Source organism: Callionymus lyra, chromosome 5 (assembly GCF_982586985.1).
Source record: "Callionymus lyra chromosome 5, fCalLyr1.hap1.1, whole genome shotgun sequence".
Lineage (NCBI taxonomy): Eukaryota > Metazoa > Chordata > Actinopteri > Syngnathiformes > Callionymidae > Callionymus > Callionymus lyra.
Window position 1 is genome coordinate 10,433,569 of NC_141822.1, and position 16,971 is coordinate 10,450,539.

Here is a 16,971-nt window from a genome sequence, read left to right on the forward strand (position 1 = left end):
CCACTTTTCCAAAAGAGATAAACACGGCGGCTAATGAAACAAAATTCAATGAATGGCCAGCGCTCTGCCATGGAGCGGCTAAAAATACAGACAGCATTTCCCCGTAATCCGATTGATTAAAGTGCTCCCTGGTTGAAGCCTTCCCCCCCTTGAGCCATCTGGCAGATGAGGTTTCAGCAGGTCTCGGGATCGCTGTCAACACAGCCCACCTTGGCGGCGTCAACGTCGACGACAGCATCTCCGCGCGACGCTTGTTCGGAATCGTCAATATTTCTATCATAGATATTCAGGTCTTGTTGCGTTGGATTGTTTCCTGTTTCGCCAAAACTCTCATGGGTCCGACTTGAAGGTGGGGCTTGATGAATGATTGATGAAAAGTATTTTTGTTTCATTTTTTATTTTTTATTTAATAAATTGAAAATTAAAAGTTAATACGATGACAAAACAGAGTTTTATAAAGTTACGGCAAAATTAAACTTGATTGATCTTTCGTCAAAAACTTTTTTTTCCGTGGTAAGTTTTCCTCATCCTATTTTCTTCATCCCTTCTTTCTTCGACATTGACGGCCCCTCATAGCTGTCATAGTATATGGCAGACCTGGTCAAACATGTGGCCCTCTACAGGCCAAAGTATGAATGCATGTGATGGCTTAGCAACAATTGTATTTATTACTTATTTTTCATATAACAACAACACGAAGTGTTTGTCTTCTATTTGTTTGTTTTGGGCCTTTTCCTCTTTTTTTTTGTGTGAGTATTTATTTTACCTGAAAAAATTGTATCTATCCATCCATCCATCCATTGATCCATCTATCTTTATTTATCTATCATCTATCTTGATCTATCCATCTATCCATGTATCTATTTATCTATCTTGATCTATTTATATATCTTGATCTATCTATCTATCTTGATCTATCCATCTATCTATGTATCTATTTATCTATCTTGATCTATTTATATATATTGATCTATCCATCTATCCATGTATCTATTTATCTATCTTGATCTATTTATATATCTTGATCTATCCATCTATCTATGTATCTATTTATCTATCTATGTATCTATTTATCCATCTTGATCCATTTATATATATTGAGTTATCCATTTATCTTGATCTATCCATCTATCTATGCATCTATTCATCTATCTTGATCTATTTATATATATTGATCTATCCATCTATCTAACAATCTATCCATCTATCATTGAAACTGTAGATCATTTAGCTTTAAGTTTAATAATGAAATGTTTTTCCCCCTTTTTTCTTCTTTTTAATCGGCTTGACGACCCCTTAAAACACTCACAGTATATAATGTGGCCCCTAAGGAAATGTAATTGACCGTCCCTGGTATAAAGTGTTTAATATATACATCTTTTTGAAAAGCTCATGAGATTTGGTTATAAAGTGAATCACGGTACGAAGCAACAAGTACGAATTAAAAGGGGATTTTAAAAAAAATAACAAATTGGCAAAAAAAAAAATTCAAACCCACTTAGTTCTTTTCGACTCCCAACATACACTATGACTTTGAAGAGATGTAATAGAAGAGATATTAAGGGGTGTATTATAAAAGCAGAAATGTCCTTCAGGGTGTAAAGTGGATTATTCTCTACACTTGATCAAAGCACGTTAGTCATAGTTGATATTCTACTGTTGAGATTATCTCTCTATTACTATTCACTCAGTTCCGCTCGGAGCCGCCGCCGTCCAGTTCTGTCTCATCTGGATCCGACCAATAATACTCTCAGGTATTCGTGCCCGGCCTCTCGCTGGGTCACCATAGTATTTAACGACTTTCCTTTGAAGCAAACTGGATGTTTAAGCGACATGTCAGCCGAGAGCAGGAAACTCTGACAAACATTTACAAACATCATCATTCCTCGACTCTCGCTCGTTGCACTTCGACAGACGAGCTGGACTCGTTGGGAGTCAAACATGTCGTCAAACGGGTTCGAATCCATTCTTAGCTCCCATGATTCCAGGAGACGACAACATGAGGCCGAGAAGCTCGCCTTGATAATCAAGTTAAAACACTTTTTAATATATATTTATATAAACATTTTTAGCAGCAAGTCACAAACTAAATATAAACTGACCTAACAGGAAGAGTCTGGTTTTGATATTGTCTTTTCATTCTTGGTACAATTATTTTGCCAAAAAATGTTTGCCGTACTGGTTCAAATAATGTGTCAAATCAATGAATTTAAATTTTCCTTAATCTTGTGGGTAACTAACAGTTTTATTTAATCCTAAAATTTTCTTTAAATGACTAAATTATGAAGTAAGGGAGAGTTAAGATGCTTATGGTTACAGTGGGTTTTATTTGCTTGGATTGTTATTTAATTTTAATTTTAATTAATTGTAATATATTATTTAATTGTATTATGTTATTTAATTTGTATATATACGCTTTTATTTACGTTTTTTTATATATATTTTTTATTATTAAATGTTATTCTTCTCATTATACTATTTATTTTTTTTAAATTCTATTTTATCCAAATATAACAAAGAATTTCTGTGTTGTTTTATGATACTGGGGATAAACGTCTTCCGATCCTACTTTTCATCGAGTACTTATATGTCGTCGTGATTCACTTCAAGACACCAACATGTGTTTATTCCTCACTCGCTGTGGTCTGTAATGGGCCGGCGACCTGCCTCTTGCCCCGGGAAGATCATTAATTAATGATGTTGCCGGTAAAGTGGACGAGCTTGTTCGTGGACACTTTTCAATACATTTACCTATTGATCGAGTAAACAGTCTCTGAAAACAAAAGAAATCTCCGGCGAAGAATCGACCCGTTGTCTTTCTCCATTAGTGTTGGTATGGATTCTTGTTGGATGACGTGCACCATCGCCCGCAACCACTCGACCTTTAGCAGCTATTTTGAATGGAAGTCACATGCTTTTATGTAAAAACAACCCCATTCAGGTCAAGATATGTGGCTGCTTATGCAAAATGTACTTAAGTGGGTTAAAGCAACATCAGCTCTTAAAGATCAGTAAAAAAAAATTAAAAATACAAACACCAAGTAGAGCAGTTAAGTGACCAAGTTAATTGCTAAAAGGTGAGACAATTTTGAAAATCCCAACTTTCACCCGCGACTTAAAGACTTTATTTTTGTATATTATATTATTTTGTAATTTTATAATTGCGTAAACAACTGAATCTTTTGCCCTTTGGCATTGAAACCGTTAGCATCACGCTACTGTAACCGTGACCTAACATCAGTCTGGAAAGTACCCGACATTTAAGACGAGACTTGGACTCTATTGTATCATCAGTATGTGTGTGTTTGTACAAAACTCTATTTTTAATTCAATATTGACATTATTATATGAATTATCTTAGGCCCCGCCCACTGAAAACACTTTGTTTCGTTTTGAAATCTTGTTGACCATAACCACACCTACTCTGCTTTGATTGGTCAAACATCAGGGTTTGTCACTGAATGTCATCAATCCCGGGAAGTCTCCACCTCCAAGGGACTCGTTGTGTAAATAAAGCAGGGGTGTGATTACAGCTGGCTGGAGGAGGAGTGAAGCCATTATTACATCATTATGGACTCTGCTCTCGTAACCTCTCATTCGCCCAGATTTCAGACGGGGGAGAACTTTATAAAGTAATAGGTTTAAAACTTGGTCATGATGAGAGACTTACTGCATCTTGGAGAGGAAGATTCAACATTTGAAACATGAGAGTCAGGAGAGTTAGTTGGTTAGTTAGTTGAACTTTTATAAAAATAAAAAATATATATTTTATGCTTGAGTATTGGTATCGAGTTGAACATTATAAAATTCCAGATTAGGAATAAATGTTTATATGTGTTACGGATGCGCCAATCTGGTTCACCAAGTCATTTTCTGTGGTTTTTAAAAAAAAAGTAGATTCATGTTGATGTTGATGTTGATACGCCAATTTATAAAGATGCCGGTGAATAATCGAAGGTAAAGAAAAGAGATGATGGATGTCAACATTCTATACTCCTGATGATAGACAGTTTGGTAAATGTATAATAAGTTTGATCGTGACCAAGAGTCACTTAAGGATTTTGGGGCCCCTGGTTTGATTAAGTTTCACACCCCTGTCATAAAGAAACAATCCAAGATGAATGTGGACTTGTTGGCCTATTGATGCCCACATCTGCAATATAGCTTTATGTCAATAGAAACAACACATTTCTGCAATAAGAACGTTGTGAACAGACATCGGGAAAAAACGCTCCACACAGATCAGACGCAACCAAGTCTTTCTCATCTTCCTCTGGACACCAATGTCCTTCCGATGTCCTCATATACAACCACTGTGAATCATGTATGTTTGAACATCCTCCTGGAACATTCATATACTAAACTTCGTCTTTCATCAACACAAGTTCTCCCTTTGACCTGGTCAAGCAACGAGTAACATCCTCAGTATCTTCAACTCTACTTCTTGTCTTCATGTTCGAGGATGTAAACCAGGTCTTAGTATTGTATACTGTATACAGGGGCAATTATAATTCTTCAAGGGGCCACATTAAATTCTGTGAATGTTGTTAGGGGCCGTCAAGCCAAAAGAAAGATTCGTAAATAGGCCGTGACTTTTATTAAGCTAAATAAGCTGCAATTTTATTCTTGTATACATGAGTTTTTTTCAAAACATTTCTTCAACTAACTTAAAAAAAAATGTTTAAGGGATTAATATATACTCTAAAAATTACACACAAAAAGGAGTGAAAGAGTAAGTAAGTGTTATGTGAAAATGTAAAATAATAATAAATACAAAATAGATTTGCTAATGCATTAGAACCATTTCTACATGATCATACTTTGACATTACGAGGGCCGCATAAATACAGTCAAATGGCCGCATGTGGCCCAGGTCTGCTGTATTCCTATGAAGCTTTATTTAAACTCTATAATTTTCTGCCGACACGACAAACGGAACAGCAACACTTATCATTAAATCATAATGACTCATAGTGTTGACTCATCACAATTTAAACTTCATGATTCACTCATAATAGTTCTGTGAATTGAATAAATGAAAATAGATGTGTTTAGATGGAAGTGTTTTGCGTCAGCAACCTAATCTGTTTTGGTTTTTAAATACATGGAATTCTGCTACTTTTATAGATGAATATTGTGACAGTACTTTCTCTATGGTGGTTTTCCCACAGAGTTATCTGCCATTTGTTTGTTTGTCTGGTAGAGAACATTTCTGTGGTCTAGTCAGGGGACAAAAGACCACGTTAACCTAACTTGATCGGAGCCCGAGGCTCTTCCTACTGTCGTCAGAGAGGACGACGAGCACAAGACGAGCTTCCTGAAGTCATCCACTGTTTATAAAAAAAATGTCTATCTTTAACTTCTCTCACAGGGAACAGAGGTTTCTTAGTGCGTTGTCACGGCAGTAACTCCATCATCGCTCAGAATCTCTCACATGCTCCGGCTGACGGTTGCGTAAGGATCACGACGTTTCACTGGATTTGTGACGCTGGAAATAATTTTAAACTCTCAGCTGTGCCAAGAGCGCAATCTAGTGGGCTCTGGGAATGAGGACGATGCTTCGTGAAGCTTCATCGATGCCCGTTTTTTGGGACGGTATTTCAAAAAAGATATATTGTATGTAGGACAAAACCAAGATAAAAGGGATTTCTGAGAGAGGATTGCAAGCCGAGTCATGTGACCAGTTACGTCAATTGACGTGTACCGTATTTTCCGCACTATAAGGCGCACTTATTTCTCAAAAAACAACAGTGCGCCTTATAATCCAGAGCGCCTTATATATGAACATTACCTGGTGGGTGACTTGTTTACAAACACTTTCATGACTTACGACGCAAGTGACATCATGCCGGAAGTCTATGGAGTAAGATTACTGCCATCGTTTTGAGCGAGCATGTCTTGGATGTTGTACACTCAAAACATTTTTTTATGTGCGTTAAACATGTCATACACACGCGCTCTAGCAGTCATACACACGCTCAACTTTCTGCTTGAAAACAGTTCTAAAATAGGCCATTCATTGAAGGTGCGCCTTATAATCCGATGCGTCTTATAGTGCGGAGAATACGGTAGTTGTCTTTTGCGATGTATAGTAACTCAATGTATCTGAAAAACTTTTCATCAAAGCATAAAAATGTCAACTGTACTCAAAAGTTTCATTTTCCAGACTCGACAAGTAGTTTTTTATTGCTTAAACTTTTACGCATTTCCGAGTGAATTGGTAATTCAGCTTATTTTATTACAAAGGATAACTTTTGCCCAATTAGAGGATCTATTCTCGGAACCATTACCGGGCCAGACCACACAAAAACAAAAATGATATAATTTCTGTTCTATTGATCACTACTGCCTGGAATTGTTTTTGTTTTTTTTAAGTAACGTTAGCCTTTGCCTGTTTCAGTCAAGTTTAATAAAAGAAATACCTGTAAACTGGAGAAAAAGTAACTAGTTGGGACCTCCTGGTAAACAACACATTTGACAAGTGTGTGTCCAGCTGGATGGTACATCGAAGAAGAATCATTCAGTTTATATTGTAACCTATAAAGATGTTTAAGATAAGTGACTTGAGATTATGGATGTAAACTATTACACAGAGAATTCCATTAAAGAGTAGATTAAAAGAGTAAGAGATAAAGGTTGAAGGGAAGATAACTTGAGATATAAACCACAATATCACAATCAGAGTTGTTGTTAATTGGCATTTTTTGCGGCCCGTGACTAAGACTGATAAAAAATGTTGGCCCCGGGTTTGATTGATTTTAACAGTCCTGGTATACATCGTTCTTTCTTAAGAAGATGCTCCCAAAGTGGTCCTTGCACATGACAAGTTTTTGTTTTGTTTTCGGGGGAGGATCAAAAACTACAAACAAAAAAATGAAGAAAAAGTATTTGCTACATGTAGCACAGCCAGCTAAACATACCTTGAAATAAACCATAATTCCTTCGCCATTTGCAAGATTTCTTGAAGACGTTTGGGGGCGCCATTTTTATGTGACACGAGGGGGCGGAGCCTATCACAACAAGTCATCGACAACGACCAATTCACGTCGGGAGAACGAATGTCTGATCATTTGCCAAGTAGCTACCACATCATTATGTAGTCGAGGATGGATTTTAAGATTAAATTTCAAGTGTTGCCTCTGAAAAAAAAAACTTCTCGAGTGCTGACGATGCATTTCTTGCTAATGATCCACTCACAGGAAATGCAAAACCTGCATCTCATCTTAAGCGAGTGTACACTTCCACTTAATCTCACCCGCGGGAGACTCCTGTTGCCGCCCCCCCACCCTCCTCATGTTATTAATGGCTACAATAAAATATAGGCTCTGCCGACAAGAGCCCCCGGGTGCATATCATTCACACCCCGCCTTCAGGCACCAGCCGGTGCATCATGCAGCCTGAGATCACTGAGAAACTGACGCACATTAAAAAAGGTATCTCAGGACACGAAAACCAGCCGTTCTTTCAAGGCCATTAAAAGATCTTAAAAACGTCTTTATCAGATGAGGAAACGCAGCGAGAGTGAGTCTGCCTGTCAAGTAATCCGATCAAAATCGAACCGTTATTTACGGCGTCTGCGATCGTCACGGCGACGTCACTCTGAAAAACCACCAACAATCCCAACCTTTTTACCGAACGGGCCGTTGAAAAGGAGTGTTTTGTGTTCGCAATACTGAACTGAATAAAACGCCACACTGTGATTTCACCCACTTCAACCACGTCCTGTTTTGCCCCTAATCCGGTTTCAATAATCTTATCTCGGCTCAGCGTCGCTTTCACGGCGAAAATATTGAAGCGTTTCTGCTGCTAAAGAGGCTCTTAGGAGGAAATGAGCAAAAGTCAAACTGTAAAAGGAGAAGAAAAGTGTTGTGAAGAAGATCCTTGGAGATTTCATTAGAGGCCATTTGCAAACTAATGGAGACTAGTGGAGCAACTCAGAAACAAACATAAATAACCTCAACAAATTAACATGCTCATGTCACCCCAATACACAAACAAACACAAACACAACCAAAACACACATGCCACCCCAACACAGAAACAAACATAAACAACTCCAATACACAAACACACTCATGCCACCCCAGCACAGAAACAAACATAAACAACTCCAATACACAAACACACTCATGCCACCCCAGCACAGAAACAAACATAAACAACTCCAATACACAAACACACTCATGCCACCCCAACACAGAAACAAACATAAACAACTCCAATACACAAACACACTCATGCCACCCCAGCACAGAAACAAACATAAACAACCCCAATACAAAAACACACTCATGCCACCCAAATACAGGAACAAATAAACACAAACCTAACAAAAACACACATGCCACCCCAGCACAGGAACAAACATAAACTATCACAACGCAAAAACATGCTCATGTCACCCCAACACAGAAACAAACATAAACAACCCCAATACAAAAACACACTCATGCCACCCAAATACAGGAACAAAAACACACATGCCACCCCAGCACAGGAACAAACATAAACTATCACAATACAAAAACATGCTCATGTCACCCCAATTCATAAACAAATAAACACAAACCAAACAAAAAACACAAATGCCACCCCAACACAGAAACTAACACAAAACCAAAAACATGCCACTACACACCCCAACACAAAACACACACACCCACCTCCCTTGAACAGAAACCAACAAAAAAAAAACACACTAATTCCACCCCAATACAGAAACATACACATATCACAACACAAAACACACATACTGTATACTCCCAAGACCAGAAAAAAGAATACACATAGACACCCACAAAACATAAAAGTTAAAGCGCTTTGTGACCCTGGTCTGGAAAAGCGCTATATAAATAAATATTACTTACTTACTTACTTACTAATCAGCCCAACACAAAATAAACGTATAACATTTTTAATCAGTGCAACACTAAAATAAATAAATTAAGTAAGTAAATTGTTCAGTAGAATCTGATATCATAAAAATCATAGATATCCTAAAAATGTTTTATGTAACCTAAAAAAAAAAGGAAAATAAAAGAATAAGCTGTGACGACACGAGGAGATGGTGAAGCAGCAGCACTTACATCTCCAGCGTCGGGCAGCAGGTGCTTCTGCAGGGAGTTCTTCCCCCTGACGAAGGTCCTCTTGGGCCCGACCCGGTCGGCTAAGTTGCCCATCACGCCTGGATGTCTTGATACTGACCTGGATGCAGCGGAGCAGCCACGAAATCTAACGAACCGTCGGCCTGTCTTCTGCTTTTCATTTACCTACGAAAACCTTTCTTTCTTTCTTTCCTGCGTCACTGACTCACTTCACACACTCTTTGTCTGTTTCCGACACACACACACACACACACACCACACACACTGCACATGTAAATCTGGGTTAGATCGACTCCTCTTTTAGAGCGAACGACCCACAGGGAGGACAAGGGCAGGAGAAGACGGAGATCGGGCCGTGCATGAAGTTTAAGAAACTCCATCCAGAGATATTGAAGTGAAGGTGAAAGAAAGACGCATCAAGGTCGTAGTGAGAGTGTGCGAGAGACCAGGCTGGTCACTGACGGAGCTTGTGTTCGAGTGAGAAGATCTGTTGACGATTGAGTCATTTGGGAGAACTGGGGCAGAAGGAGCCACATATGTGGTGTTGTGCTCCCTTGAGAGAGGAAGCATATTTCTATGTTATCACCACGAGCCTGGTCTGCATCACCGCGCTAATAAACGTTAGCGTGAGGCTCAAAACACAAGGTATTTTTAGACTTTTTCGGTTGTTTCGCGTCTCGTGTTCTGATGTTACGCAAACATCCTCACAACAGACACTTTATCACCAGGAACAGAAATTAACAATAATATTAAATTAGCTTATTATTGGCAGTAATTACACGTGTATTAAAGATGCACTGAAGCCATGTCTGTTTAACTGCTTGTGAATTAACACAAAACCCTCAAATCACCACCAATTAGATGGGGTTGCCTGTGTGTATTGTTGTGTTGCGGTGGTATTGTTTGTGTTATTCTGTGTTGGGCTGATGGTGAGTATTTTTCTGTTTTGTGGGTATCTTCGTTTCTAGTTTTGGGAGCATGTGTGTGTTTTGTGCTGGGATGTGTGTAGTTTATTTATTTCTGTACTAGGGTGGAATTTGTGTGTTTTAGTGTTGGGGTGCTGTGTGTGTGTCTTTCTGTCCTTGGGTCGTCTATGTGTGTTTCGTGTTGGTTTCTGTATTGGGGTGGCATGGGTGTGTTTTTGTGTTGGTGTAGTTTGTTATTCTTTCTGTACTTTGGTAGCATATGTTTGTTTTTTGCTGTTGGTGTGTTGGTTTCTGTGTTGGGATGGCATGTGTGTTTTTGTGTTAAGGTGGTGTGTATTTCTTTGTGTTGTGGTGGCATGTGCATGTTTTTGTGTTGGGGTGGTGTGTGTTTTTTTCTGTACTGGGGTGGCATGTGTTTGTTTTGGTGTTGGAGTGTGTTGTTTGAGTGTTGGAATGGCATGCGTATTGGGGTGGCATGTGTGTGTTTTGTGTTGGTGCGTGTTTCTTTGTGTATTGGGGTCATGTGTGTTTTGTGTTGGGGTGTGTAGTTTATTTGTTTCTGTTCTGGGTTGACATGAGTGTTTTTGTGTTGGGGTGGTTTGTGTTCATTTGTTTCTGTATTGGGGTGGCGTGTTTGTGTTTTTGTGTTGGGATGTATTTCTTTGCGTATTGGGGGACATGTGAGTTTTTATGTTGGGGTTGTGTTTATTTGTTTTTTGTATTGCGTTGGCATGTGTGTGTGTGTTTTTGTGTTGGGATTGTTTTTATTTTTTTCTATATTGGGGTGGGGTCTGTGTGGTTTTTTTGTGTTGGTTTCTGTGTTAGGATGAGATGTGTGGGTTTTTGTGTTGGGGAGGTGTGTGTTTCTTTTTTTATTGTTTTTGTGTGTGATGTTTTCGTTGCTGGGATGACAATTTGTTGTGTTGTTGGTTGTGTTTATTTCTTTCTTTTTTGGGCTGGCACGTATGTGTGTGTTTTTTTTTACTATTTTTCATGTGTGTGTGTTGTGTTGGGGTGTAGTGTGTGTATTTCTAATGTGTTGGTGTGTTTTTGTGTTTTTTCTTCTGACTGATGAATATAATGTCATTCATTGTTGAACGGGAGTAACAAGGTCGAATAAAGCACTGCAAGGTCAAAGAAAGAGTTGATCTTCACATGTTCTCATGTTACGTACAGACCAACATATAATAAAACACAATATAAACAACGGTTTAAGTCATAAATCTGTCAGATGTGACCCGAACAAGACAGGAAGTTGAATCAAAGTCTTGAACAAAGTTGAATAAAACCCAGAGGAGCTGAAGTAACAACATTCAGCATCGTTCTGGTGAAACATCATCGAGTCTCAGGCAACACTTTCTATTCATGAGCGATTATAACTGGACCGTGAACACGTTTCCTTTATGTTCGCAGCACAGAGAATATAGAAGCTCTTTAAAAGATTCATAAGCTGCTAATGAGGTTAGCAAACACTTCTCAAAGATGGAACTAGTGACAACTTGTGTGTGTGTGTGCGTGTGCGTGTGCGTGTGCGTGTGTGTGTGTGTGTGTGTGTGTGTGCATGTGCATGTGCATGTGCATGTGCATGTGCATGTGCATGTGTACATGTGTGTGTGTGTGCATGTGAGAGTGTCACTGCGTCATGTGGTGTTTAGAGAGTTGCTCAGTATGAAGATGAACCAGATGAGCAGACATTTGCAGCCAACATTCAGAGGCGCTGTTGTTTCAAACGGAAATATGTTCTTTGTGTGGAAATGACGTGAATCAGAAAGACTTTATTGGATCGATAAAGTCACTTCAGCTGTTCTAGAAAATTAAAAAATATGATATAAATAAGAACTTTTGATATTGTTGCCAAATACTGACATCTTTACTTTGTTACCATCTCCAAATAATACTTATTTTCTGAAAAACAGTTTTCTAAGATCAACTCTAACAAAAATAATGATATTAAAAATCTTGAGTTCAATTTTTAAGCTGGTAATTGTTTTCACTCCAAGCTGTTTTCTTACATAAAAATAAAGAAAAAAGAGGCAATTTTCTTCTTTCTTTTTTATGTAAAACGAAAAAATGTGAAGGTAATAAAATACAAATCCAGTTTGTTTTTAAGAATGAATCAGAATTACACTTTTTATGAATCTACATCCTAAAGCTGAGCCGCAAAACAATTCAATTAAAACGTTTACTAGTGCTCTCTAGTGGCTAAACTGAAGAACTACAGTTAGGATCATGAACTAAATAAAACACTTAATTGAAGTGAACTAGACTCAGTTAACTAAGTTAATCAAATGAACTGTTTTGTCCGTCACGCAACCCAAACAGAGACACATGTGAAAGTGTATATATATATATATATATATATATATATATATATATATATATATATATATTTTCCTACATGAGGAAATCACGTATGAGCCAATCACAAAGAGCATTATCCAGTCTTGTGATTTACCACTTGGCAACCAAAACTTGGCAACCAAATACAAGCATGTCTTGATACTCTGGTACAACCAAAGCATTTTGTTCAGTGTCAAAAAACAACCAAAAGTTGGGCCCAAACCAAGACAAGGTTCACCTGCACATGAGTCAACAGCAGGCGTCTCAGTAGAATAATAATGTTTCTGAATGCAGAAAATGACGTCTGGCACGATGATGACGGAGCTTCAGTGATGAGTTCAGTGTGAGGGAGTGAGAGGAAACAATATAGAGTTGTAGAGTCAGAAAGTGATTGAAAGTTCATCTCATTTAAAGTTGTTAATATGTTGTTGTTTTTTGGTCTTCATTTAAACCATGGATCTCAAACGTACGACTCAAAGGTTTAATTTATTTGCGGCTTAGATTAAATGCTGATAAGATTTGATGGAAAAAAGAAGGATGTATTTTTGTGCATAAAAAAAAAAGGTAAAATCATAAGCGATGTGTTGATGAGGCTTCATGAAACAGCTGGTGATGTATAGTGATACGGCGTATTCTTTTGAAAGGCCACTAGATGTCACTCTCCGATTTATAATCTTTGGCTCTGATCTACCGATTCTATCATCAAACTTAGAGCGCCACCTATTGGTCTTTCAAAGTAAAGACACGTGTGAAATGATACGTCATCAGCCCATCACTATAGATTGGTTTTAAAAGATCAGAGTTTTAATATCATCATTTCTAGACGTCTTTATGAAGATCAATCATGTTTCACCCTCAGTTTACGTTACAGGTCAACGTAAGAATCAAACTAGACGACCTTGATCGGGGGAAAAAATTTAATTCTAAAATCTCTCAAGTAAGAAAGTTGGAAACCAATCTTTTGATCGATCGCTGAACAAACTCAGAGAAAAAGATGTTTTCATTATATCCTATTGTTTATGTCTGACTCTTCCCTCTAATGCAATTTCCTCCACAAACAAACACTTCACAGCCGTTAAAAAGACGAAGCTCTTTTCATTAGAGGCTCCTTTTCTTTCTTCTTTTCAATGTTGTTCTACTTTCTTTCAACAGAAAATTTTTTCACACGTTTGTCTTCTTACCTCCGTCATGTGGATCAGGTAGAATCGGAGCTCTTCGGCGTAATCTGTGAAAAGGGAAGAAACAAAGCGTTAGCCTTTGATCACGTTTGTTTTTACGGAACATAAAGAGCGTCCGGTCGTCCACGTATTTCAATGTAAAGAGAGTTTTGTACAAACAGACACTGATGATACAATAGAGTCCAACATCTATTTAAGACACACTTAAATCAACACATTAGTGGAACTTTAAACACTGGCATCTTCACAGGGGACAATAATCCACATTGATTTTGTGTCAATCCTCCAATGAGTTCAACACGTCCTCTAAGCTGCAGATACTAATGAATAGAAACGTGCAAGACTTGATGTAACTAAAGTGATGAATTCAAACTTCACTCGTTTTCTACTCATCAACATGTCGACTAAGGGTTCGGATTATTTTCACAGTAATCTGTTCTTTTTTAGAGTTATAAACGAAAATGTTTGTTTATTTTAATATAGCGACTGGAGCTCAGTTGTCTCCGTCTTCATCCAAAAAGACATTAGAAATTGTTAAACAAGAATTAAAAAAAAATATATCATAACAAAAATGTTAAACAAGTCTTTATTTTAGGTTGTTTTTTGGATTATCTCAGACTATCCAAGTAAATCCTGCACACGACACTTGCAATGAGTTTCAATCTGGAGACATTTGTCACTGAAGCCGACAGCCTGAGATCCTTTGCTAAAAATATATACTTTTTTTTCCTTTATGTCGAGGCTTCAATACAAGAAGGACGTTACAGACGAGCAGTATAAGGAGGTATTTGGATGTTTTTAAGTGTCTTTTTGGACAAAGATGAAGATGAAGACAACTGAGCTCCAATCGCTATATTAAAATTAACAAACATTTTTGCCTATAAATATAAAAAGGAACAGATTACTATAAATAATAAATACTAAACTAATACAATAATAAATAATCCCAACACTTAGTCGGTGAGTAGAAAATGAATGATCACTATAGTATCACTTTAACAATTGAGATAATCAAAGTTTAATTCTGGATATTCAAGACACCTGTTGCTGTTTTTATAAAACTGTTCAGAGTCTGTTTCATTAAGTTGACAACGTAAGACGATGCTACACTTGGGAACTGGATGAACAAGCATGGAAAGGTTAAAGAAGAAGAATCTTGTGAGAACAGATGAAGAAAATCATGATTTAACAGAAAGCGTTTCTGGAGAAAAGGTCAAAGTATCAAACAGCTGTTGTTTGAATATTTCTTTTTTTTATTACCTGACAAAAATGATGCGCATATATTACAATAATATATTCCATCTAAAACATGTATGAATCAAGGGTATTTAGTACGTGCGTGACAGATTATATTGTCGATGATACTTTGTTCACCAAAGTATTTTAATAAACAGTCAAAGAAACTGCAACAGAAATGTATTTTTTTATCTTAATAATCCCTTGTTTTGTCTTTGTGAGGCAATTGCCACCTCCATGATTTATTTAACACCTCAGGGCACTTGAGAAAAATACTTTGCTCATTAAAAATTCTAATAAAGTGGGAAAAATGACTTTCTGTAATAATCTAATTCCTCTCTTGTATTTTTCCTAACAAAATATACATTATTTATGCGTCTTTGTGGGATTGGAATTATTATTTGACCTCAAGAAACTAAATCATTATTTTAAGTTGAAGAAAAGAAAAGAAACAGTTGATTATTAACAAGGATTTAAACATATTATTCTATAATTATATAACTTTGTAAGTGGTGTCTCTACATGATGAAAACAAAAATGGAGAGTTTACGTGAACTGAAGGGATCTATTATTATTTTTTCTTGTCATTTACAACATTTATTAAAAGTGAGTAAGTTTATCAAAGGTCAAAATTTAATTTATTCTGCACACATTTCTATACTTTAATTTGTTTACAGTAAATATGAATTAGACATTCTTACATTCTTTTCGCCACTGTTTTTAATTTAATAATATATTTAAATAAATAAATAAAATAGTTTTAGGAAGATAGGCATTATATTCATATCCATGTGTAGGTTTACAAATACTTTCATATACTTACATATTTCTGATGTATTTTATGTTCGCGTTGTTTCTTCTTCGATGCAAGAAAAAACGGCTTGCTGAACAACAGCACCCCCCAGTGGCACAAGAGTAACAACAAAACGTCAACTGATCTATAAAGTTATATTTAACGATCTTTCACTCGCACAATGAAAGATTAAATTAAAAATAAATCAAATAGAATACAATCTAAAATGCTGTTATTCAATGAATATAAGCGAACATAACATTAAATCAACCGGTTTGATCCGCGATTTCAATCATTTACGTGACAAATTAGATTTCATCTGATAAATAAAAACTACCGCAAGGATAAAATGTTATAAAACATCATAATTACAAATATAAATTACTTACTTACTTACATTATATAGTGCTTTAAAATGGCGCTTTAGGGTCTCAACTCAAATGTATGTGTGCAGCAATGCATGCTGGGAATGACGAGCTTATACATGATAGCGTGTCATGTTTATTTATTATTTAAATCATTTAAAATTATTATAATTAAATAAAAATTATCCTTTTTATAAACACAAAATGACCTTAGAGGGCTCAATAGTTAAACGTCAGATCACCACTTATTTTAAATTAATACGACAAACTATTGAATTATTTTTATTTTATTTATTTATTTTATCTCATTTTGACAAAAATGTTTGAACTTCAAGTATTCAAGTATCCTACTTATGCACCAGTCCCACAGGGGGCAGTAAACCCACGTTTTTCTAAATCTAATTTTCGTGAGAAAATACTTTTTTTTGCTACAACAATTTGCTACAACACTTTTAGTTAGCACATATTACATTATTTCTGAATTAATTAATTTCTATTATTTTAAATACATAGTAACATCAACCCAATATGATAAACTGTGATCTTATAACACAGAAATAATTTGTTTTTTCTAAAACTCCATATTAAATACATCTAAAACCTTTAAATTATTTAAATTATTTAATATATTGATGAAATGTAAGTAGTCACAGAAGTTCATAATAAATAAATACTAAATATTAATAAGTAAAATATTAAAACTTTTTTTTCCACTGGTACTGACTTTATGTAGTATATATATCTACATTTTTATCATAAAAATATATATTTCTGGATGTTTAAACATTGTTTCTACAGCGAAGAAACAAGATGGCAGATGTTTAATTTCAAAGCATCAATCATGTGAACAGAGAAGTGTTTGATTCTGCGGGCGTTTTATTCCAAATCTGTGATTCCCACGCTCGTGATCAGGATGACAGGAACACGGGGAAGCTGCTGTATTGAACTTAGGCCATTACACACACACACACACACACACACACACACACACACACACACACACACACGTTAAACACACCCTGACTGAAA

At 36.4% G+C, this 16,971-nt stretch overlaps 1 protein-coding gene across 1 annotated transcript in view; it reads right to left on the bottom strand.

Moving 5' to 3' along the window:
- The window catches only part of rgs3a (regulator of G protein signaling 3a), a 197,069-nt gene that overhangs the window by 104,823 nt on the left and 75,275 nt on the right, over positions 1–16,971 (bottom strand). Inside the window, exon 17 of the mRNA XM_087790739.1 lies at positions 13,552–13,595. Within this exon, the coding sequence (XP_087646865.1) occupies positions 13,552–13,595 (44 nt within the window). The remainder of the gene's footprint in view (positions 1–13,551; positions 13,596–16,971) is intronic.